General features: G+C 41.4%; 1 protein-coding gene across 21 annotated transcripts in view; it reads right to left on the minus strand.

The window, feature by feature from the left end:
- Positions 1 to 25,177, minus strand: part of LOC134401297 (protocadherin gamma-C5-like) — a 298,584-nt gene that overhangs the window by 71,871 nt on the left and 201,536 nt on the right. Inside the window, exon 1 of one of the 21 annotated variants that reach the window (XM_063130095.1) lies at positions 13,699 to 14,023. The exons of 18 other annotated variants lie outside the window; for them this stretch is intronic. In XM_063130095.1, the coding sequence (XP_062986165.1) occupies positions 13,699 to 13,908 (210 nt within the window). In that variant the 5' untranslated portion in view covers positions 13,909 to 14,023. 2 more of the 21 variants (XM_063130086.1, XM_063130079.1) reach the window with 2 other exon arrangements.

The raw sequence follows: 25,177 nt of genomic DNA on the forward strand, positions 1-25,177 counted from the left end.
TACTGACAAGAAGTAATGTGCTCCAACCTGTGAAAAGTAGATTTATGGTGAACAACTTTCTAATAATAGGCGCAGTTCAATCATGGAATAAAGTCTCTGGTAGACACTGTGGAATATCCCTCCTTGGAAGTTTTCATGAAAAAAATTACACAAGAATCTATCTATCAAGGATGCCTTAAGTATGGGATACATTGCTTTAGGGATAGATGGTCTTCTGCTTCTCCTTAAAGCCTACCACAATATGACATTTTGCTCAAGAGGGGAATGGTGGGAACAAGAGCAAAAGAAGACCATCACAGATGCATTGAATGATGTTAGTTCTCTATTACTTGAGAAGGGTGGAATAGTGAGAGGCAGAGACATCCTCTCAGGCAATATCACTCCTTTGTACACACATCTCCTAAATGCACACAACCAGCCTTCAACTGCACCACACACCCTTTGATTTTGATTAGTTAATCTGAAATCGCTATACCCTCCTACTTCATGTTCAAAAAGATTAACAAGGTAGAATCACCTCACCCAAAAAGCAACACAGAGAAAGAAAACAAATAATTAGCATTTTTGGACTCTCTACACTGTGTCGACTACAACTATAGTAGTGTTTTTACAGGTAACTCATTTGTGAAGTGACTTTAAGTAAATGCCCCAGTAAGCCAGGATCAGGATGGGGTGACGGCCTTCATTGGTCTGACATTATCTCTGGCAGTGGTGAGCAAGGATCTATGATCTAATACTTGACTGCTATAAAATTACTAAGTGTTGTCAAAGTATTTTCAAGATGTATGTTAAAAAATTACCACAGCAAGTCCTGAGTACATTTGGAGTGCTCACATAGCAGGGATTACAGGAAAACTCTCCACAGCAGAAGCATTGTTTGCTGAAAGGCTGGAGCTCTGGCATCTCATTTTCTAGAAATTAAGTACTTACAAGTGGGCCCCAAAACAATGTTACTAGGCCTGCTTGGAGGGCATGGGTTACCTTGCTTGTGGACGAGATGGTCGGGGGGAAAGTTGGCATTTGAGGCCGGGGTCTTTGCTCAAACATGTATCTTCAGGTGATTTTTTTTGGTAGTTTTTGAAACTACAAAACAGCAGTCAATGGAGTATGATGCTTCTGCATACAACTGAGTGCTTTATTTGGCCTTGGCAGTCTGAGATTAACTCAGATTAATTTGGCTGCAACCTGAGAGGATCTTTGACTGGGAATCCAGACACACCTCAACCCATCTTTGACTTGCAATATTAAGAATGGACTACACTGCAGGGCTGTTATGAACCCCCCTCTCTCAGCACAGTGCCCATCTGCAGACTTGTGGTATCTTACTTTTTCAGCCCAACCTGCACTGCTAGGATAAAAGTAATAGATAACACTACCAGGTTCATAGAATAGCATAGAATAGCAGAGTTGGAAGGGGGCCTACAAGGCCATCGAGTCCAACCCCCAATCTGCAATGTGGCAGCGGTGGGATGGTGGTGGAAACTGCTATCAACTACTGCAGGATTGTTTTAAATTACGCAGAGCCTGATCCGCAGCATTCAGAGTGAATTACTACAGAGCTATCGTGGCAATGAACTGCATTTGCTTTGGAATTTGCACAAGAAGGACTATATTTTAAAATGTTTCATGATAATAAGAACTGAATTGGAAAACTGCTACCTTTTGGGTTTTGGGGATGGAGGTTGGGTGGGGTGGGCCAATCCTAACTACATATGGATTTCTCCATTGATTTCTATGTGCAGCTCTTACCTCTGTCCCTGGGGACATTTAAATATCTTCTCAATGCAAATTAGGAAAGGACCTATCCAGACAATGACATGATTCTCTCTGTTTTTAATAACTATGTGTCTCCTCCTCCACCACCCTCTTTTTCCCTCAGAGGAGAAAAGAGAAGGAGAAAATGGAGCAAAAGACAAGAGAGGAAGAGACACACGGCTGCAACTGACCACTTCCCGGTCTCCCCCTCACCCCTTTTGCGCGCCTTGACTTCTTTCCCAGTTAGCCTTAATGCCATCTGATAAGCAACATTTTTACCTCCTGGCCAGCCACTTCCATTACCCTCTTTCCCTGTTTTCTTTTCCGACTGATTCAATTTTCTGTGGCTACTGAATCCACAGCCACTACCAAGCCTGCCTCCCCTATATGATTCCAGCCCACAGGGCTCCAGCTTGCAAGTTACTTCTGCCCAGAGAATGGGAGAATAGAGTGGGCAGGAGAGGGGAGGCATAGATTTCCTGTTAAAAGCTGTCTGCAACTGAGGCAGGAAAGAGGAGTGAAGGCAAATAGCTCCATTGCAACACTGACAGTTCAGAACCTCTGCACACTTCCTGGAAAACTCACTAACACAAGCAGTACTACTATCTCACACACATCATTAACTTGAATGTCCATTTAACTTTCAATTCCACAAATGTTAGACATGAGGTTGAGTAGTAAAACTCAGTATACCAGAGCTATTTGGATAAAATAGCCAGATGGTCTTGGACTCATTTATCCTTTATATCAAGCACAAAGTGCAAGGCAGTAGTATTTATATCAACTATTTTTTTCCATATTAATTCCAAGACCTATTTATTCCCAGTCATCAAACATCTGAAAAGCTAAACTAAAATGACACCTGCTATAAACGTTACAGGTTCAGGAAAAATAAAGGGTGAGTCAGTCTGCAATGCAAATAATTACTGAAGAAGCCCTACCTTTTCAGCAATTGCTATCTCCGAAATTATATTGTTTCCTTCACTTCCCATGAAAGGCACATCAGATTTGTCACTGCAAAGAATATTATCTGTAATCTGAACATTGGGAGTCAGGAAGGAAAACTCATTTTTCCTGGATTCTGAGGAGAGGCAAAGCTGGTAGGAATAAGGCAAAGTCCCATCTTCAATATTAGGTGGAAATACGGCACCGGCCTTGGAATGGGGAACGGGACCAAAGCACTGCAGGAACTGGGGATTCCCTGAGTGTCGCAGCTTCGTCATAATGGCCAGAATCACTGTCAAGAGGAAGAGGAATGACATCACAGCTAAGGCCAGCACCAAATAGAACTGGAGATCGGACTGATAGTCGGAGCTGCTCGGCTGGTTTTTCATCTCGGGAAGGGCCTCCTGGAAGTTCTCAGCAAACACCAGGTTCAGAGTAGTGGTGGCCGAGAGAGGCGGCTGCCCATTATCCTTCACCACAACCACTAGTCTCTGCTTCACAGCATCTCTCTCCACAAAGGCCCTTGCTGTCCTGATCTCACCAGTGTGAGAACCGACAGTGAAGAGCGCTGGCTCCGTGGCTTGGATCAGGTGGTAGGAGAGCCAGGCGTTGTGTCCAGAATCAGCATCCACGGCCACCACCTTTGTCACAAGATAGTCCGCCTCGGCCGAACGAGGCACCATCTCAAACAAGGCTGAGCCTTTGGCTTCTTGTGAAGGGGACAGGATACGAGGGCTGTTATCATTCCGATCCAGAATGAACACCCTCACTGTGACATTGCTGCTGAGAGGGGGAGAGCCAGCGTCTTGGGCCTTCACTTGCAGCTGGAACTCCCTGAATTGTTCATAGTCGAAGGACCGCTGGGCGTAGAGTGTGCCCGTCTCGGAATTAATGGAGATATAGGAGGAGATGGGGAGCTCCTCAATGTTGCTGTTGAGGATGGAGTAGGTGATCCGTGCGTTTTGGTCCACATCTGGATCAGAGGCTTTCATACTGAAAATGGAGGCTCCGGAAGGATTGTTTTCTGGCACATAGATGCTGTAGGAGGATCTCTCAAAGGTTGGGGCATTGTCATTAATATCAGAGATCTGTACGGAGATGGTTTTGTGTGTGGAAAGAGGAGGGATCCCTTTGTCAATGGCTGTGACTGTAATATTATATTCAGGAGCTCTTTCTCTGTCCAGGGGACTGTCTGTCAGGAGCTTGTAGTAATTGTTGGATGTGGGAAGAATCTTGAAGGGCAAATCATCCTGTAAATAGCAAGTAACCTTTCCATTGTCACCAGTATCTTTGTCATTTACATTGATAAGAGCAATCACTGTTCCTGAGGGAGCATCTTCAGGGACTGGGCTGAACACAGAGGCTAACATCACTTCTGGGGCATTATCATTCTCATCCCAAACCCTTACATTAATATTACAATGTGTTATCAATCCACCTCCATCTTTTGCTGCCACTGTCATAGTAAATTCTTCAGTTTCCTCAAAGTCCAATGGCTCCATAAGAGTGATTGTGCCATTGATTGGATCCAGCCTGAATTTCTGTTGGGCAGTTGCTGGTCTGTTGCTGAAATGGTATCTGATTTGGGCATTTGTACCAACATCATTATCAGAAGCTACAATTTGGAGCACAAGGGATCCCACAGGAGCATTTTCATGCAAACTGACTTTGTAGATCTCTTGAGAAAAAATGGGTGGGTTGTCATTAGCATCAGTGACATTAATCCATATCTGGGCAGTCCCTGTTTTTCTTGGTTCACCGCCATCCAAGGCTGTAAGGATCAAGTGAAATGTCTGTTCAACTTCGCGGTCAAGTGGTTTCTGCAGCACCAGCTCTGCATATTTATTTCCATCTTCTCTCTCTCTAACTTCCAAAGTGAAGTACTGACTGGAGCTCTGCTGGTAATCCTGGAGTGAATTCACCCCAATGTCAGGATCTTCAGCTTTCCCAAGGAGAAAATGGGTGCCTGGTAAAGTGGATTCAATTATCTCCAAATTGATATTGCCATTGAAGAATTGGGGTGCATTGTCATTAATGTCCTGGATTGCCACTCTTACATGGAAAACATTTAGAGGGTTTTCCGCCACAGCTTCTAAATTGACAAAGCACAGTGGGGTTTTGCCACATATCCCTTCTCGATCTATCCTGTCATTTACGTAGAGGTTTCCATTCTCAGCATTGATCATCAGATATTGCATTTTAGCCACAGAGACAGCATGCAGTTTACGATACTTTAAATCTCTGACACTCAGTCCCAACTCCTTGGCGAGGTTCCCCACTATCGAACCCTTTGCCATCTCCTCTGGGATTGAATAATGAATCTGCTCTGAGGCAGCCTCGTAGAAGAAAGGCAACAGCAAGAGAAGCAGTACTTGCCTTGTGCATGCCCTGCCATTTTTTCCATGCCTTCTTTCCATCTGGCTCCCTCAGGAAGAGGCTGTCTCCTTTTTTCAGCTGGTTATGATCAAATCAAATGCTCATGAGATGAAGGCAATCTCAGATAAATAATAATAATAATAATAATAATAATAATAATAAGCCTTTCTTCTTAATTTGTGCAACCCAAAACCGTTTTCCTTTTCTCTGCAAGAGTCTCCTGTCCTTGTGCTCTTCAGTTCCCCTGATGTGTACAGCTTTGCTTGGAGTCGTTGCCATTTAGGAAGCATCACTGGATCTCTCTCCTCTCCCTGGCTATCATCCTGGCCAACAGCGGCACATTGAGGCTCAGACAGAGAACTGCAAAAAAGACATCTTATCCAATGTAAAATAGAAAGATAATCTGGATGTGAATGTGTGTGTTTCCGCAGCATTTATTATTTCAGTAGCTGATTTCAATTGGATTATTTCAGAAATATATTCTTTGGTGTTTTTTATAGATACCTTCATTCATTTCCTTGGCTTTTTATGTAGTATTGTGCACATTGATATTGTAACACTAATGAGAATTGGTGCCCAAAGCAACCAACATCTGGGATTGCAATTTCTCCTATATGAAAGCAATATTCATCTCCGCTTCTATAAACATAATTTTTGATTTCTTTAAATCTCCAAGTGGTGACATTGTCATTAATAGCTATGATATCCTTCAAACTGAAGAACCTTTCTCTATTTTCTCAGGAAAGGAGCAGCAAATTTTCATTTATTTATTTATTTATTACATTTCTATACTGCCCAATTGCCGGAGCTCTCTGGGCGGTTCACAAAAATTAGTAATGGCTTGCCAAATGCTAGCAGGCATGAAGGAAGAAACAGACTACCCATGATACGCACATGTCAAGAGTGTACATCATTCAAACACAGACCACGTCTCCTGTTAATGTTTGTGATGGATTTTTTAAAATACAGTTTTACATTTCTATGGTTTGCCACACTTGGAAATCTTGGGAATTGAAGGTGTAGAATATAAATACTTACTAAGTATTTAAGTAAGTACATATATATTCTCAAGGGGGTAAAATCAAATTGAGCCAGACAAAAGTGATAAATCAAGGGTGTTTGAAAATTAAAGCCAAGTTTCTGATTTCACTGTAGCATCCATGTAGGGCCAACATGAGTAATTTTATTACCAGATTTACTCACAAATATGCCACGGCATTTCTAGTGGCATCTCCCTCTGGGTGAGATAAACCCAGTTGTACCACCCTGTCACCACCTGAAACAGTTCTGCAGCATGAGGTCCTGATGCAATGTCAGTGAAGAGAAAAGCTCAGATGTGCCATATCATAGACATTCAAATGGGGCTCCATGGCATGTTTACAGATATTTAGGAAGAGACTGATAGTCTGTATAAAGTTATCTAACTCCCACTTAAATCGAGACAGATTCATTGCTTTCGCGGTTCTTCCAGGGAGACTTTGGGCTTTTTTAAACAAGTGATTTATAGCATGCTTGTGACTGGCCAATTACAAAAGTTTGCAGGTCATTTTGATGACACTGTGAGCCTCCTGCACATCTTCTGCTGCTTTTCCTGGTTACTCTATCAAAAAATAAACCTTCGAAAACTCAATTCTTCTGAAATGTCTCAGGATTTCCTGCCGTGTGTAGTTGAAGTTGTGTTACAAAACACCCACTAGAGGGTGCTGTCCCATTCATTTATATGAACTGAGACGTTTAAAATTACAGACCATGTGGTCGCTGCTCTCTTCCCATGTAATTTAGATCATTTCAAATACAGAAGAGAAGCAAGAAGCAAAGCAACAGGAAGCAAGTGCAATTTCCCTTTAATCTAAAGGGTTTCTTTCATTCACATTACACAAAGCTTTTTATGCTAGTAAAGGAAAACTATTCTATATGCTAACATTAACTTTGAGCTTAACTAAAGACTACTATAGCAAGCAAAAGTCATTAAGAAAAAGTTAGGCTGCATCTTCAGTGGTCTATTAAAACATAGACCCAGTATATTTTCATCCCCACCTCGATCCAGAGGGAGAGGCGGGTAACAAATTATGATTATGATTATGATTTCTCAGACTATGTGGAGTCACCAGGTCGAAGACTGAAGGTCTTATTGCTCAGAATATGAAAAATGTTGCCAGATATGATATTAGTACCTGTCATCACATCCTACTACAGTACTGCCAAACATACAACAATTTTTTGTATGATGAAATTCTGAACAAAAGGAAGGAAAGGATAGGAAGGCACTGCTCAGTGGCAGAGAACATACTTAGCACATGTATAGCAGTTTGGGGTGTTTTAAGCATTTCATACAACCCTATTGCGTAAGGTACATCCACATTATTATGCTGATATCAACGGTTTGGGGCTGAGGGTGAGAGAGAGAGTGTGGATTGCCTAAGGCTATTTAGTGAGGATCAAAATGGATGTGATGCTAAATGTGACATTGCATTTAATAAGTACACAATTTTAAAAAAAAACCAGAAATAGCTGCTGTGGTGGGAGAAGGATCAGAACCATGATGGTTGGGGAGGGGACAGAGAGAGAGAGTTTAAACCTTTTTGTCCAGGATATGACCTCCCCCACCCCCAAAGCTGCCATTTGCATTAGGAGGAAAACTAGCGGCGGCAAAGGGGGTGGGGAAAGAGTTTAACACCCCTTCCCACCTGCTGTAGTCTTGATCCTGCTCACCATCCTCCATATCAAAAAGTGCCTCTAAAAAGTACATGCAAATGTAATAATAATGTTAATAATCTAACAACGTATTATTTACATGCATACATTTACATTGATTTCAATAAGACTTACTCCCAGGTAGGTGGCTATTGGATGTCAGCCTTATTGATACATATAGTTTACTTTATAGCATCTGAAACAGGGGCTGTCTAAATGCACCAAAATCCCTGGGGTGGCTGTGCAGTAGTGCTGCATCCATTATACGATGCAGCAGCCACTTCACAGTCATTGCTGGGCTTTCCCATGAAGCTGCCAAGCAAGGAAGTTGGGGACTTAATCCACTTTTTTCTCTGGAGCGAAGCGAGTACGGTGCATCCACCATCTATCCTTACTCCAGAGTCGTGGCAGATGGCGACCCCTGATTGGTCACTCTCTGCCCAGGGAGAGGGCAGGAGGCAGAACCAGCCGCCTGAAACCCCATGCTTTTGCTCCTGCCTCAGGATTAGCCACCGCCACAGGGGGTTGCTTATCAAGGCAACAACTCACTGCTGTATACGCAGCCCCTGATGGCAAGAAGCAAGACACAAATCAGGAACGTCATGCTTTGGCCAGTGCACCACACCAGCTCTTTCTCAGCTCAAAGATCTCACGAAGCTAGTCTGGGAAAGACCTCTGCCTGGCATCAGTGCTGGTAAGGACAGATAATACAGATGAGGTGGAACATTGGTCTGATTCAGTAAAAGAATGTGACATTTATCCACATAAGGAAAGACTAACTGTTTCAGAAAGAAAATTGGAGGAAAATGCATCAATACACTTACATTTGGGCAAGTGCTTGATTTCCCTCACCTACTAAATCTGAGCAAGCAAACAATAAGAGATGCAACAAAGCATTTTGAAGAGCACATCGCTAACAATATCGAGGCCAACAATAAAGAATTCTTTAAATATATCAGAAGCAGGAAACCAGCGAGGGAAGCAGTTGGACCGTTGGATAACAATGGAGTTAAAGGAGAATTAAAGGAGGACAGGGAGATTGCAGAGAAGCTGAATGAATTCTTTGCATCGGTGTTCACTGCGGCAGTTACAGGACAGATCCCTGTGCCTGAAGTGATGTTTTCAGGGAGGGAGTCTGAGGAACTGAGGCAAATGGTGGTGACAAAAGATGAAGTTCTCAACCTTATTGACAAATTGAAAGCAAATAAATCACCAGGCCTGGATGGTATCCATCCTAGAGTTCTCAGAGAACTCAAATATGAAATTGATGATCTTCTATCTAAAATATGCAACATGTCCCTAAGCTCAGTCTCTGTACCAGAGGACTGGAAGATAGCCAATGTAACACCAATTTTCAAAAATAGCTTTGTGCCATGTACCTGTTTCCCTCGAATTATCCCCCACAGCGTTTAGCTGTCATTGTTGTTGTTGTTGCTAGCTAAATCACACCCCGGGCAGCAGCGCTTCTAAGATCCTTTGCATAACAGGAAATAGGTTTAAGGGGGGGAATGTAAAAAATCTTTAAAAAATCAACGGATGACCCAATCCGATTTAAATTTGGTATGCTTAAAGCTCTCCTTAATATCTACTACTGTGCCAATTTTGATGCCTTTATATTTAAAACTTATGCAGATGTAAGCATTTGTTTATTTTTTCTTTAAACCTATCAAATCTGCTCCTGTGCCCCCAGTGGCCACTCGGAAAACAACAAATGATTCGCTCCAAAAGTAGTACCAAAATAGGTCGGGTTTTTTGCCTTTGAAGCACAATTAAAGCAGGATGCATGGGAGTACTTCACTGGAAAACTTCAGAGTACTTCACAATAAAAGAAGATTATAAACTGGAAAACTTCGGAGTCCTTTGCACGCAATTCACAGTGATTGCACAGTATGACGCTGGTGTGATAAAGCTCAAAGACATCCTGGGGGGATCCAGGAAATTACAGGCTGGTTAGCTTGGCATCCATTCCAGGTAAATTGGTTGAAAGCATTATTAAAGACAAAATTAGTAAGCATATAGAAGGACAGGTCCTGCTGAAGAAGAATCAACATGGCTTCTGCAAAGACGAGTCCTGTCTCACTAATCTACTAGAATTCATTGAAAGTGTCAACAAACATGCAGACAGGGGAGATCCAGTGGATATTGTTTACTTGGACTTCCAAAAGGCTTTTGATAAAGTCCCCCATCAAAGACTCTTCAACAAACTTAGCAGTCATAGAATAAGAGGAGAGGTCCTCTTATGGATCAGTAACTGGTTAAAGTACAGAAAGCAGAGAGTAGGAATAAATGGTCAATTCTCCTGATGGAGGGAAGTAAATAGTGGGGTCCCACAGGGATTGGTATTGGGGCCAATTCTTTTCAAGTTGTTCATAAACAATCTGGAATTAGGAGTGGCCAAGTTTGCTGATTACACCAAATTATTTAAGGTTGTTAAAACACTAAGTGATTGTGAAGAGCTCCAAAGGGATCTCTCTAAACAGGGAGAGTGGGCATCCAAATGGCAGATGTGGTTCAATGTAAGCAAGTGGAAGGTGATGAACGTTGGGGCAACCTCCCAACTTTAAGTATAACCTGATGGGATCTGAACTGGCAGTGACTGAACAAGAAAGAGATCTTGGTATTGTGGTGGAAAAGCTTGATGAAAATGTCCACCTAGTGCGCTGCTGCTGTAAAGAAGGCAAACTCCATGTTAGGCATTATAAGAAATGGAATTGAGAATAAAACTGCCAGTATCATACTGCTCTTATACAAATCTATGGTGCGACCACACTTGTAATATTGTGTACTGTTCTGGTCATCACACCTTAAAAAAGATCTTATAGAGCTGGAAAAAGTGCAGAAAAGGGGAACTAAAATGATTAAGGGGCTGGAGCATCTCCCCTATGAGGGAAGGTTACAACAGCTGGGATTGTTTAGCTTTGAGAAAAGGAGGCTAAGGTGATAGAGGTGTACAAAATGATGGATGGTGTGGAGAATGTGGATAAGGAGTCATTTTTCTCCCTCTCTCAAAATACTAGAAACCGGGGTCATGCCATGAAGCTGATTGGTGGGAGATTCAGGACAAATAAAAGGAAATACTTCTTCACACAGAGCATAGTTAAATTATGGAATTCAAACTACAAGATGTAGTGATAGCCACAAATATGGATGGCTTTAAAAAGGGGTTGGATAAACTCCTGGAGGAGAAGACTATCAATGGCTACTAGGCCTGATGGTTATGTGCTACCTTCAGTATCCAAGGCCGTAAGCCTGTGTGCACCAGTTACTGAGGAACATGGGTGGGAGGGTGCTGTTGCACCATGTCCTACTTTGTTAGCCCCTGGTCGACAGCTGGTTGGCCACTGTGTGAACAGAGTGCTGGACTAGATGGACCTTCAGTCTGATCCAGCATGGCTCTTCTTATGTTCTTATTTATTTATTTATTTCTGTACACCCAATAGCCAAAGCTGTCTTGGAATTAAGGACTTATTCCAGGAGAGAGAGTGGGGGGATATCTAGTTCCAAAGAAAGCATCCAAGGCAACTATATAATCTACCACTAAACATAAAAAAAGTATTTGGGAGGGAATGAAACCACACATACAAAAACTGTGAACTAAATCCCCACCAAAACTTAACTTGCATTCCATCTAGAAAAGAAACAAATTATGTACATAGCATTACTATCTAACCAGAATTTCAAAGTCAAAGCTTGCAAATTGCCAGAGACACTTCACCTGAACACTGGCGAGATTTCCATTACTGCTCTTAATATCTTCAGCAGTGAGGAAGGGATCCTTTATTTCACGGAGCTGCTGACTGGTTAGCGTATTGGAGGAGTATCTTCTTGGGAAGCTGAAATTGCTCTTCCTGGAGTCCGCAGTGAGACAAACTTCATGGCAGTTGGAGTGAAGAAATGCTCGGACTCCATCAATCCCCACAAACTGTGAGACAGGGACACCACTCAAATTAACACTCCCAGATTCATATAGCTGTGAATTCCTCCATCTGTGCAACTTGACAGCCAGTAACACAAGGAGGAAGGTGAAGAACAAGCAGGAGACAAAAGCCACTGCAATCACCAGGTAGAAGGTGAGATCTGACTGAGGATCTACAGACACTGAAATGCTGCTCAGATCTGAGAGGATTTCTGGGATGTTGTCAGCCAGCACTACAGTGACAGTGACTGAGGTGGAGAGAGGTGGCTGCCCATTGTCCTTCACTGAAACCACCAGGCTTTGTTTAAGTCCATCTTTCTCCAGAAAGAACCGGGCTGTCCTGATCTCTCCAGTGTGGAGTCCCACGGTGAAGAGCCCTGGCTCAGTGGCCTTGGTCAGCTGGTAGGAGAGCCAGGCATTCTGGCCAGCATCCGCATCCACTGCCACCACCTTAGTGACCAGGTAACCCGGCTCGGAGGAGCGAGGGGCCAGCTCTATCCCAGTGGAGCCATCGGTGGGAGGGGAGGGGTACAAGATTTCGGGAGCATTGTCGTTCTGGTCCAGGATGAAGAGAGTCACTGAGACATTGGAGCTGAGTGGTGGGGAGCCTCCATCCTCAGCCTTGACCTGGAACTGAATATGCTGAAACTCTTCATAATCAAAAGAGGTCAAGCCATAGACAACTCCCGTCTCAGAGTTAATGGAGAGGAAGGAAGAGATAGGGGAGTCATAGGTATTTCTCTCAATGATGGAATAGGTTATTCTGGAGTTTTCTGCCCAGTCTGGATCATCTGCCTTCAGGGAGAGTATGGAGGCTCCTCTTGGGTTGTTCTCCATTAAGTAAGAAGTATAAACTGATTCCAGGAAGTGGGGAGGGTTGTCGTTTGTGTCTAAAATCTCAAGTGGAATAATGAGAGATGTTGAAAGTGGAGGAGTCCCATGATCTGTGACTGTGACTGTGATGTTGTAGGCCGGCACCTGCTCTCTGTCCAAGGCTCTTGTTGTCAGCAAACTGTAATAACTATCATAGGATTTCTTCAGCTGAAAGGGGAGATTGCTGGGGATGGAACATGAGACTTCTGCATTCTCTGCTGAGTCTTGATCTTGTACATTTAAAAGGGCTATTGCAGTTGCTGGTGGTGAATTCTCAGGGATGGTGCGGATAAGTGAAGTTATTTCCAGTTTCGGTGCATTATCATTTACATCCGTAACAAATATCATGAGGGTTGATCTGTCCAAGAGTCCTCCACCATCATGGACCTGGACCTCAATTTCATAAAGTGCAGATTCCTCATAGTCTAAGCTTCCTACAAGAGTTATCTCCCCAGTGTTTGCATCTAAGTGGAAGTTTTGTGAAGCCTTTTCCATGATTTTTGCAAAGGAATACTTCATTTCTTTGTTTGTCCCTTCATCCAGGTCAGTAGCTTTTAATGTAACTATAGTGGTCCCTATAGGTAAATCTTCCGTAGTGCTCACTTCATAGATAGGTTGACTAAAAATGGGTGCATTGTCATTCACATCCAGGACAGAAATGTGAAGCTGTGTAGTGCCATTTCTGACAGGATTGCCACCATCATATGCTGTTAAGATAAGATTGTGAACTTCTTCTTTCTCACGATCTAGAGGTTTTTCTAATACTATTTTTGCATATTGTTTGCCCATAACTGATGTTTGCAGAGCCAGAGAGAAATAGCTATTGTTGCTGAGTTTGTATCCCTGCAGGGAATTGTTTCCTAAATCAGGATCTTGAGCTTCCAAGAGGGGAAATTGGGACCCTGGCGCAGTAATTTCACTGATATTTATCAGCAGTTTCTCTGACTGGAAGGTGGGGGCATGATCGTTAATATCTGTGATTTCCACGGCGACTCCATAAATTTTCATTGACTCTCCAACTATAATCTCAAAATTCAAGATACACGTCTCCATCTGACCACAGATCTCCTCTCTGTCTATTCTCTCTGTGGTGTGCAAATGACCACTCCTATAATTCAAAGCAAAGTATGGCGTCCTACCTGGGGAAACAACGCGGATTCCACGGTCTGAGAGCTCCTTTGCCTCCAGTCCCAGTTGTCTTGCAATATTCCCCACCAAAAAGCCTTTCTCTGTTTCCTCAGGAATGGAGTAATGGATCTGCTTGGCAATGGTTTGGCAGGTATTAGCAAACAGAAAGAAAAATACAATTCCTCTTTTGCAGCCTGGCATTTTGCTATTGCATTTTGCATTTTGTCTCCATTTTGCTATTGCCATGCCTGGTCTGATGAGAATCCACTAACGTTCTGTAGTTCAGCTATGGTTGAATGTTGCCAGAAAGTGCAAACGAATCGTGGTTCAACTTACGTTGACTTGCAGCTGAGATTCCCGGTGCAAAAATGTTTAGTATGTGGCTGATTTCTCACTATATTCATATTCCGCTGCTCTGAGAAGGCTGAATTTCTCATTGCATTTCTCAGTCTTGGTTGGTGAACAGCGACACTCAGAGTCTCAATCAGTAATTGCAGACATGCTCTATTGCATTTGTATTCTCATGGTATATCTGATTCCATAAATACAATTGGTTTTTTTTATATATATCTAGTCTTCAATCATGTAATACAACAATCAACCAATTAATTATCAAAACTCTACTTTGTCACTGAATCTCATTCTAATGACTTTTTGATATATGAATGTAATTTGTTTCTTGGACAATATTATCCTGGTACTTGCTGCAATTTTTAGCATTCCATTGATCCATGTGATATATTTTATTATTATATGAAAAATACAATCTCTTGATTTAATTTACCATGAAATTTAAGGGAAACTCAATCAAAAGAGATACATTATTTCTAGAGTATCTGCTAATATCTCAAAATATGAGGATTTTTATACAAAATGAAGCTATTAGGAAAGTCCTTTCCTTTTTTCCTTCACCTCTGTAAATGTGGATCTTTATTCTCTACTTAAAAGAACTGCAATAACCAAAATTTCAGTTAAAAACACCTTCATAATATCAGGTTTGCTGCACAGCTATGTTATATGCAACTCTACAGTTTGAGCACAGCACAATTATAGAAATTTGTACTTAAGAATTCTAATCCTTCATAAAAAAAATCAAATATGTTCTTATGTTGAGCAGTATTTCCCCCAACTCTTGGAACTTAGGAGTTTAAAGTATATAATACTTTAACATCTTTTTACTGGAATATTTATGAATTCTTGTGCTTTCAAATTACAGTTAGTTCACAAACAACACTAAATCATGTTGTGGTTTGTTGAATCTGACGTTGTGTTTGAACCTCTTCCTGCAAACAAACTATGGCTTGTTAACTAGCTAAAAACCACAACTAGACATCATGGTTTGTTGTTAGCTTACAAAGTCAGGTTTGACTAAAGCCATGGCTTGTCATGAACCCAGAACTGGCTTGTTTGTGCTGTTGTCAATTCTGGAACAGACGTGCCTTGCAAGAGCAGTCTAAAAATGAAATTGCTGAGAATGTTGGCAAAATAGGTGGGAGAGAAACAAACTAGAAATAGGGTTTGCTCATTTGCAAGAGAATTCGTGAGTTGGTTCACACGTAACAACAAACTAATTAAATCATGGTTTGTTGAATTGTGGGTTGTTACATGTGAACTCAGACTTGTGGGTTAACTATGGGTTCTTACTAACATCTCACAAAGAGAACCCCCCTTTTTGTTGGATTGTGAACTGTGGATTTGGATTTTGAAACCATGGGTTGTCATTAAGTGCAAATCCAGAATCATGGGTTGTTCATAGATTATTTCACCAGGTTACAGAAGCAGCAAGCAAGAGTGATAAAAACAAACAAACTATTTTCATGTCAATACTGCTGTGCCACAAAGACAGTTGGGATACAGGAAAGGAGTGGGCGAAGGAGGAGGGAAACAAACAACCCAGGAACTGAGAAAAGAAACCATGGTTTGTTCAATCGTCTGCCAAAGAAACCCTGGGTGGGGTATCAAACTAGGCCTGTTCAGACAACAGGCTAAGCCTTGGTTAGGCTGTTAAATCTTTTGCAGCAAATGATTAGTGAGAGTGTTTAAATCGTGGTTATGTAGCCACCGTGGTTACGAATAGTTCACATGACATGCTAAGCCATAATGTTTAGTTCAAAATGCTTAACCACCATGGCTTAGCATGTCATCTGAACAGGATCAATATGGTATAAATAAACCATCAGTTAATCTTACATGTGAACCAGGTACATGGGTAAAGCAACAATCTTTGATTAACATAAACTAAGTGCAAAACCAAAATAAAAAAGACAGGATCCCCAATGACAGAATGACAGGATCCATCATCAACAAAATACAAAGGTGCACAGAACCTTATAGAATGGCAAAATGCCAATAAAGGTGGTGTATAAAAAAGAGTAAGTTTATGATAAATTAAGGACGAGGCAGAATCAATTGTATGTACCAAATTACATAAGAAGTCAATAATACCAATGCACATAAATCACATCAATCATGGCAGTCATACATCATATCCATCACACAAGTCAATGGAACTGTTTGACTAAGGACAGTCGTTCTCAGGAACTATATATACCAATCTTCATTTTTTATATAACAAAATATAGAATCTACTGTTCCACTTTCTAAATAAGTATAGATATTTAATGGTGTATTGGTCAATTAAATGAAGGATATTGAGGATTGTGGGTTGATTAATTTACCTGGACAAAACTTTAATAAGATATTAGAGGAATTTGAAAGAAAAACAAATATACACTCAGTATTATTTCCCAAAATTTTACTATCACAAAATTGCCATAAGCTAAACATCATTTTCATTTGATTTTCTTCATCTCACTCTTTCCCTGGAATGGATTTGTGCTTCAAGGACCAGTCATCAACAAACGATAATGCCACCAAAACAGCCATAAAACAGGAAGTGGAATTGGTCATATATATATACACACACAAACACAGTTCACAGTTTAAAGGTACGTTACAGATCAAACAAAGGGCGTTTTCAGACTGGTTGGGGGAGAGAAATCACATTTGCTTCCTGTTTCTCTTCCACAATAGGGATTGGAAGAATAACACGGGGAAGAAAGACGAAGCAAACAGCAACAATGTGTAGGCATTTTTATAGCGCACCCTCTCCTGCACACGGCGGGAAAGACCACCAATTACTGTTTGTAGCGGGAAAAAGAACAGAAGGTGTGGGAGATGTGCCAGAGGATCGCTGCATCATCAAAATGACCCACGAAGATCCGTTAATGCCAGTCACGAGCGTGCTATAAAACACTCGCCTAAAGATGCTCAAGCTATTTACAATAAGCTGCCGAATCAATCTTTCATTCAAACGTACAGGGGCCAAAGAATTAAGAGTCAGTACCTAGAATGCCTCCCTCTGTAACAAAAATCTATGCATATCAACTTTCTTATACAAGTATGATCTTAAATATTCAATCTCAAGACAGAGAAAACTTTCCATTTGTGAGATTTTTCAGTGGCATGAGATACTAAAGGAATGTCTATAACCTTGTTCTTAATTTTACTATGATGTCCAGATTCTAATTTTCAAAGACCTAACTGTTTCCCCCATATAAATGTACTTACAAGTAGATATTATAATATAGATAACATGAATGGTATTATGATTTGACATATGGTGTAGTTAAATGCCTATCATCAACTGGATATATAAATTCCTGAATTTGAAGGGATTGGGAGCAGTTAACACAACATCCACATTTATAGTGGTCTCTAATATAATTACAATGGCTTTTTTTCATGAGGCTGTTAATCACTGTATCTACTTTTGTTTTCGTTGCAGAACTGAGAGCCGAGCTCTACACAAAGAACTTTTCCTTTCCTGCTTTTCTGCTACCTAACGTCTAAGTGGCACTGTGCTATGGTGGAATATCACAATTACACAACTGGAAAATATCTGTTCTTTCGCTTTCAGAAATAACGCTCCACTTTCCCCACTCTGATCCCCCGTCCTCAGAAAAAAGCTCTTAAAAAACAAAAGTGAAACTGGAGGATCATGACATTATCTAAAGAACCCAGGGTGAATCTACACTAGTGCTTATTACATTTTTTTCCGACCACTGGAAACATTTTAATTTGTGTCATTTTTAAATGTCATGGGGCACACTCCAGTAATGTTGCGTTACTAATCTTTTGCTTTCCTGGTATTCATTGATTAGAGCAGGACACACTGTTTGTTTTATCGCTGCAGCTTGTACTTCCTCTTCGTCGCTAGTCTCTTTGCTCGGCCCACTTCCTGATCTCCTGGCTTTGCTTTCCACCCCCCACCCCTGTTAGTTTTTTGATTTTTTAATGGAAATTAAACAAATGCTAACATCAATCGGATTGGGTCATCCGTTGATTTGTTATGATTTTTAAAATTTCCTCCCTCAAGCCCTTTGGAGTTTATAGTGCACTAGTTTTAGGCCCCGAAAGGAAGAATCCAAGCCCCCAGGAAAGCGATTGGCTGGCAATCAATGATTCAAAAGTCAGTGTGATACAACTATTACGACGTAAGGGGGCACATAGGAACACTTGCAACTCTATTTAATGTCACCACGGAAGAAATACAATGAAAGAAGGAAGGAAAATACAAGGACAATAAAACATAAGAACCACAGCGTCATGTGACCCAATAAGTTATCACAACCCTTCCTTAACATTTTAAACCATTAGTGTAGATCTGTAAGTAAGGAATTACAAATGCACAATAAATGCCTCATATGGAAATGCTCAATATCTTCTGTACCAATCTTAAAACCCTGTCTTCTAAATGAAATCAGAAGTGTTGCTCATGAAGGAATGGGTCCAAGGCACAAAAGGACAACATTTCTGGGAACTATATTGTAAAAGGACATTGAAATGGTACTGTTACTTTCCCGTTGCACTGGTGGTCATTCCTGCTAGCTTGGGTGCATTAAGCATGTACAGAATTCCTATTTGCCAGTGGCATGGCAATGGCATTCAGGCCAGACTGAGCCTTGGGCCCTCCCATTAATAAATTTGACCTAATAAAAAGGAAACGTTGGGTTCAAATATAGCCAACCTTTAATTATTCACTGTGTATCAGTGCAGAGTAAGCAATAAAGCTCCCGTCCTTCACCTGGTTTAGGAATGGGAACAAAATATTGTTACGTAGCCGCAGTTGCCAACCAGTGGGTCCTGGAAACTGAGAGGATGGAATATTGCCACACCAAACCAGAGGTCCAAGGTGGGTGGGACTGTCTTAAGAGCAAGGCCACCCCCAGCCCTACTGGCCACGCTGCACAGGGCAGCACTGATAACATCCCCTAACCACTAATCCCTCCAAAGGATGGAAGCAAAGCTCTGTACAAAACAGCAGTCTGGTGAGTGCAAACACATTATCCACTGCAAGGGTAGTAAGGAGAGGAGCTCCAGTATTAAAACAGGAGGAAACTGTAGGCTTTGAACAGGTGTTTTTTGCAGCCAACATTCCAAGAGATGTCATCAATGTGATCAATCCAATCTGATGTGCATGGAGTTTTAATCTCTATTGAATGAAACTGGGAAGGTCTAGATCTGCATCATTGTCCCTAAATACTTCGTACAATTCTTTTCAGTATGAACTATAGGCAGCATATTCAGACTTCTGAGTGGAATTATATAAGCTATCTAATCAAGCCAATGGCCATGATGGCTGGGAATGATGGAAATTGAAGTCCAACACATCTAGAAGGCGCCATGTTGAGGAAGTCTGGTCTAATCCATATCCTAGATTCAAACCAGTTTAAACCCACAGAATTTAATGGGATTTATTTTATTTTAAATCTAAGTAGCTGCAGTTCACTGCAGTTGAAAAAATGGTATGACTTACCTAATATTGTAATATTAATATTGTAATTACTAGGTGAATTTGGTCATTCTTCAGTCAGTTACCACGAAAATACTATTAGACCATCTTATGACAATGTAGTTCACAATATCCAAGGTGCAAATAAAGTCTTCATATGAGCAAATTTATAATTAACCTGCTTTTTCTAGAAATTTAAGTAAAGCATAATTTGCAAAGGCCTCTCAAAACAGTATGCTTATACAAACCATATTAAACTCATATTTTAAATATATTTTCACATTAGACCTGGAGTATTCCAACTGTCTACAAGAGAAGCACTTGCAACAACTGATCTGGAGCTGCAGCCTCAGCTATGTAGGATGGCTTTGGAATTAAAAAAAAGATTCACAAAAGCCAAATGAAATAAAGTACAATCTAGATAGGAAATCAACTGAAGATTTAAAAACTAAAAGGCAGTCACACCTTCACTATAAAAAGCAGTATCACAGTGGCAGTAACAGTAAAGAACTGAAGAGACTTCTTTGCATGCTATTCCGGGAAACAAATCTTACCTCCTCCTCATTTACCTTCTCAGAATTAAAATTGCCTCCTCCAATGCCTATGAAAGGTGTACCAGATTTCTCTCCACTAAGAATATTGTCTGAAATCTGAACGTTGGGAGTCAGGAAGGAAAACTCATTTTTCCTGGATTCTGAGGAGAGGCAAAGCTGGTAGGAATAAGGCAAAGTCCCATCTTCAAAATTAGGTGGAAACACGGCACCGGCCTTGGAATGGGGAACGGGACCAAAGCACTGCAGGAACTGGGGATTCCCTGAGTGTCGCAGCTTCGTCATAATGGCCAGAATCACTGTCAAGAGGAAGAGGAATGACATCACAGCTAAGGCCAGCACCAAATAGAACTGGAGATCGGACTGATAGTCGGAGCTGCTCGGCTGGTTTTTCATCTCGGGAAGGGCCTCCTGGAAGTTCTCAGCAAACACCAGGTTCAGAGTAGTGGTGGCCGAGAGAGGCGGCTGCCCATTATCCTTCACCACAACCACTAGTCTCTGCTTCACAGCATCTCTCTCCACAAAGGCCCTTGCTGTCCTGATCTCACCAGTGTGAGAACCGACAGTGAAGAGCGCTGGCTCCGTGGCTTGGATCAGGTGGTAGGAGAGCCAGGCGTTGTGTCCAGAATCAGCATCCACGGCCACCACCTTTGTCACAAGATAGTCCGCCTCGGCCGAACGAGGCACCATCTCAAACAAGGCTGAGCCTTTGGCTTCTTGTGAAGGGGACAGGATACGAGGGCTGTTATCATTCCGATCCAGAATGAACACCCTCACTGTGACATTGCTGCTGAGAGGGGGAGAGCCAGCGTCTTGGGCCTTGACTTGCAGATGGAACTCCCTGAATTGTTCATAGTCGAAGGACCGCTGGGCGTAGAGTGTGCCCGTCTCGGAATTAATGGAGATATAGGAGGAGATGGGGAGCTCCTCAATGTTGCTGTTGAGGATGGAGTAGGTGATCCGTGCGTTTTGGTCCACATCTGGATCAGAGGCTTTCATACTGAAAATGGAGGCTCCGGAAGGATTGTTTTCTGGCACATAGATGCTGTAGGACGATCTTTCAAAGGTTGGGGCATTGTCATTGATATCAGAGATCTGTAGGGAGATGGTTTTGTGTGTGGAAAGAGGAGGGATCCCTTTGTCAATGGCTGTGACTGTAATATTATACTCAGGAGTTTTTTCTCTGTCCAGAGGACTCTCTGAGAGGAGCTTGTAGTAATTGTTAGAAAAGGGAAGAACCTCAAAGTGCAAGTCATCTTGTAAATAGCACGTAACCTTTCCATTTTCACCAATATCCTTGTCATTTACACTAATGAGAGCAATTAAGGTTCCAGGCTGAGAATCTTCAGGAATTGGACTGAACACAGAGGCTAACGTAACTTCTGGGGCATTATCGTTCTCATCAATAACACTTACTTCAATGTTGCAGTGAGCCATTAATCCACCTCCATCTTTTGCCTCTACAGTCACGGTATATTCTTTGGTTTCCTCAAAATCCAACAGCCCGGTAAGAGTAACTATTCCATTAACTGGATCCAAATTGAATTTATTCTGGCTGTTCACTGGTATGTTGCTGAATTCATATCTGATCTGGGCATTTGTACCATCATCTTTATCAGAGGCTGTAACTGGGGCCACAAGGGACCCAACAGGAGCATTTTCATGCAAACTGACCTTATAGACATCTTGAGTGAAAATGGGTGGGTTGTCATTCGCATCAGTGACATTAATCCATATCTGGGCAGTCCCTGTTTTTCTTGGTTCACCGCCATCCAAGGCAATAAGGATCAAGTGAAAGGTCTGTTCAACCTCCCGGTCAAGTGGTTTCTGCAGCACCAATTCTGCATATTTATTTCCATCTTTTCTCTCTCTAACTTCCAACGTGAAGTACTGATTGGAGCTCAGCTGGTAATCCTGGAGAGAATTCACCCCAATGTCAGGATCTTCAGCTTTCCCAAGTTGAAATCGGGTGCCAGGTAAAGTGGATTCAATTATCTCCAAATTGATATTGCTATTGAAGAATTGGGGTGCATTGTCATTAATGTCTTGGATTGCCACTATTATATGGAAAACATTCAGAGGGTTTTCAACTACTACTTCCATGTTAACAGGGCAAAGAGGTATTATATCACATATTTCTTCCCTATCTATCCTGTCATTCACATAGAGGTTTCCATTCTCTGCATTGATACTGAAAAATTGCATTTTAGCTACAGAAATAGGATGCAGATTGCGCCTTGGTAGTTCCCTGGCATTCAGCCCCAGATCCTTGGCCAGATTCCCCACAATGGAACCCTTTGCCATCTCCTCAGGGATTGAATAGCGAATCTGCTCTGAGGCAGCCCAGCAGGAGAACGAGAACAGTAAGAGAAGCAGTACTTGCCTTGCGAGTGTCCATTCCATTCTTTCCATCTGACTCTATTAAAAACTGGCTGCTTCCTTTTTTGTAACTTCTAGTGATCACATCAAATTCTCCACAAGATGGTGGTTATCCATGTAAATAAAAATAAGCTTTCTTTCTTCTTGAATTGTGAAAATTACAACTTTTCCCTTTTTCCTTCTTTCAGCAAGATTGCTGTGTCTTTGTGATCTTCTATTTGCCCAATCTGTGCAGCACTGACTAAACAGTCTCTATACGCAAGAAAGATCACTGGATCACTGTCTTTTGTTTAGGTACCACACTGGCCAACAGTGACACTCTGAGGCTCGAATAAAGCATTGCAAGGGATGATTTCTCATATTTTTTAGAACAGAAATACTGGCTCAAGAACATAATAGTTTTTTATTATAGAACTAATCACATTTTTGACAACTTGTATTTGAATCTAAGTCAAACATTTGGGAATGCTCCCCCCTTTTAAATTAATACTTTATTTTTTTGTAGATTCTTTCATATAGGCCAGTGGCTTTAAATGTAATTGCCATGAAACTACTAATTTAAATATGATGAGGGCTCCCAAAACCCACAGTCAGGTATTACGTTTATCATAACAAAATGTCACAAAGTCCAGCTCCTGAAATCATAATCTCAGCACTGTTACCTTATTATTTTTGATTTCTAGTTTATCTGGCTGAGAGAGATGCAGAAGGTTTTGGGTTGTTTTAAATGCAGATTGAAAAGTTACTTTCAGAGGTTATTTACACGGGCTGTGTGGCTGATGCCAAAAGCAGCCGCCCTCTTCCTTCCCCTTCTCCTGTCAAAAAACAAATAAACAAACCAGAAAAACCTCCAGGTAAAACAAAATATGTGACAAGATGGCAGCACTTTGCAAGCTTCTCCAGCCTTGGGAAAGTCACAATGAGATGACATTTCATGGGTTATGTTGCACTAGATATTATAAATAACAGAAAAGGAGTAGACATGGGGGTGCAGCTTTTGGCATCTATTCAGACCAACGATAGGAATCTGTGGAATTCTATTAGATCCAGTTCAAGACCGTGAAATCATAGAGTCATAGAGTCATAGAACAGTACAATGGGAAGGGGCCTATAAGGCTATCGAGTCCAACCCCCTCCTCAGGGCAGGAAATCTTGCATCCAAGTGTCTTTCTTTGTTCCATCAGGACTGGAAAAGCAAATGCACCTAGTAATGTTGCATCAAACATAAGCCAAAAGGACAAGATTGTTTCTAGATACCCTCTCTTGCTAGGTAGAGTCTCAACTGCTCCTTGGTTTACTGTGGGCTTGGGGCAAAGAGTTAATTGGGACAAAGCCTGAGGGCAGGTGGACAAAAACCTAGAGTAAGCATAACTGAACACGTGCTAGAGCACATTTAGTTCTGTATTTTATTTTGGATCATTTTTATCCTGCTTTTCTATAAATGGAATCAAAGTGGCATGCAAATATTAAAAATGATCATGTAAACATTAAAACAGTAAAAATGGTTTAAAAATACATCAGAGCACTAAGAACAATCACAATAGCACTTAAACCATACATAAAATACCTGCCTGAATTTTTCAGAGTCCATATGAAACATGGAAAAAGTGGGAGTCTGTCAGATCTTGCCTGCGAGGAGATTCCACAGTTGTAGTGCTACCACTGAGAAAGCCCTGTCCCTAGTACCTGTCAAATTAATTTCTGGTGGAGATGGACCAGGGAATATGGCTTTACTGTGTTAATATAAAACTTGAAATTGAATTCAGAAAATGAATAGATAACCAATGCAGTTGGTATAAGATGTACATGATGTGCACCAATTACTGTGTACCAACCAGTTTTCTGGTGGCTGCACTTTGTACCAATTGTAGTTTTTGAACTATCTTTAAAAGTGGTTCCATGCAGAGAACACTGCGCTGGTCTAGTCTGGATGTACTTAGGGCATGACGAACTTACGCTAGATCCACTTTTTCCAGGTAAAGCTGCAGCTGGCAGACCAGGAAAACCTGGTAAAAGGTGCTCCTAGCTACTGACATCATCTTGGTATCCAAGAATAACACCAGGTTTAGTGCTCCCAAGCTGAGTACTCCTTCTTGAGGGCAAGTGCAAACCTATGTAGAATCGGTTTTACACCTCCACCCAGATCAACAGAATGACCAGCTAGTAGTACATTTATCTTATCTAGATTAAATTTTAGTCTGCTCGCTATCGTCTAACCACTGGCCAAGACACTGGTTTAGTTTTTACCACTTGCCCAAGATAGGGAGATTGAAATAGTGACACCAGCAGAAACTTCCAGATGACATCTCCCAGCGGTTTCATGCAGATGTTGAAAAGCATGAGATGGAACCTGTAAAATAGGCTAGGCTGAGAGAGAGTGACTCGACCAGTGCCACGCCATGAGCTTCTTAGATTACTGGGGATTTGAACCCAGGTTTCCTGGTTCAACACTCTATCCACTGCACCAGTTTTGGGAGAGGCAGCCTCTCAAAGTCACAATAGCCAAGTAATGACATGCTATACCTCTTCCTAATATCTGTACTTATACTACATACAGTCTGTTCATTCTGAGACTCTAGCCACTTCCTTCCTTATCTTCTTTTAAAGTGGTCAAATATAAGCTGAAATTACTATGCATCAGATAACAGTAAAAGATAATATTTGCTGTCACACATTTTTCCTTCCAAAAGGAAGTTCCTCTAACCCAATATGTATTACTAGAGAGTATAAAAACTGCAGTGAGGTGGCTTTGCATCAAGTATATTA

Source organism: Elgaria multicarinata, chromosome 7, assembly GCF_023053635.1.
Source record: "Elgaria multicarinata webbii isolate HBS135686 ecotype San Diego chromosome 7, rElgMul1.1.pri, whole genome shotgun sequence".
NCBI classification, from domain to species: Eukaryota; Metazoa; Chordata; class Lepidosauria; order Squamata; family Anguidae; genus Elgaria; species Elgaria multicarinata.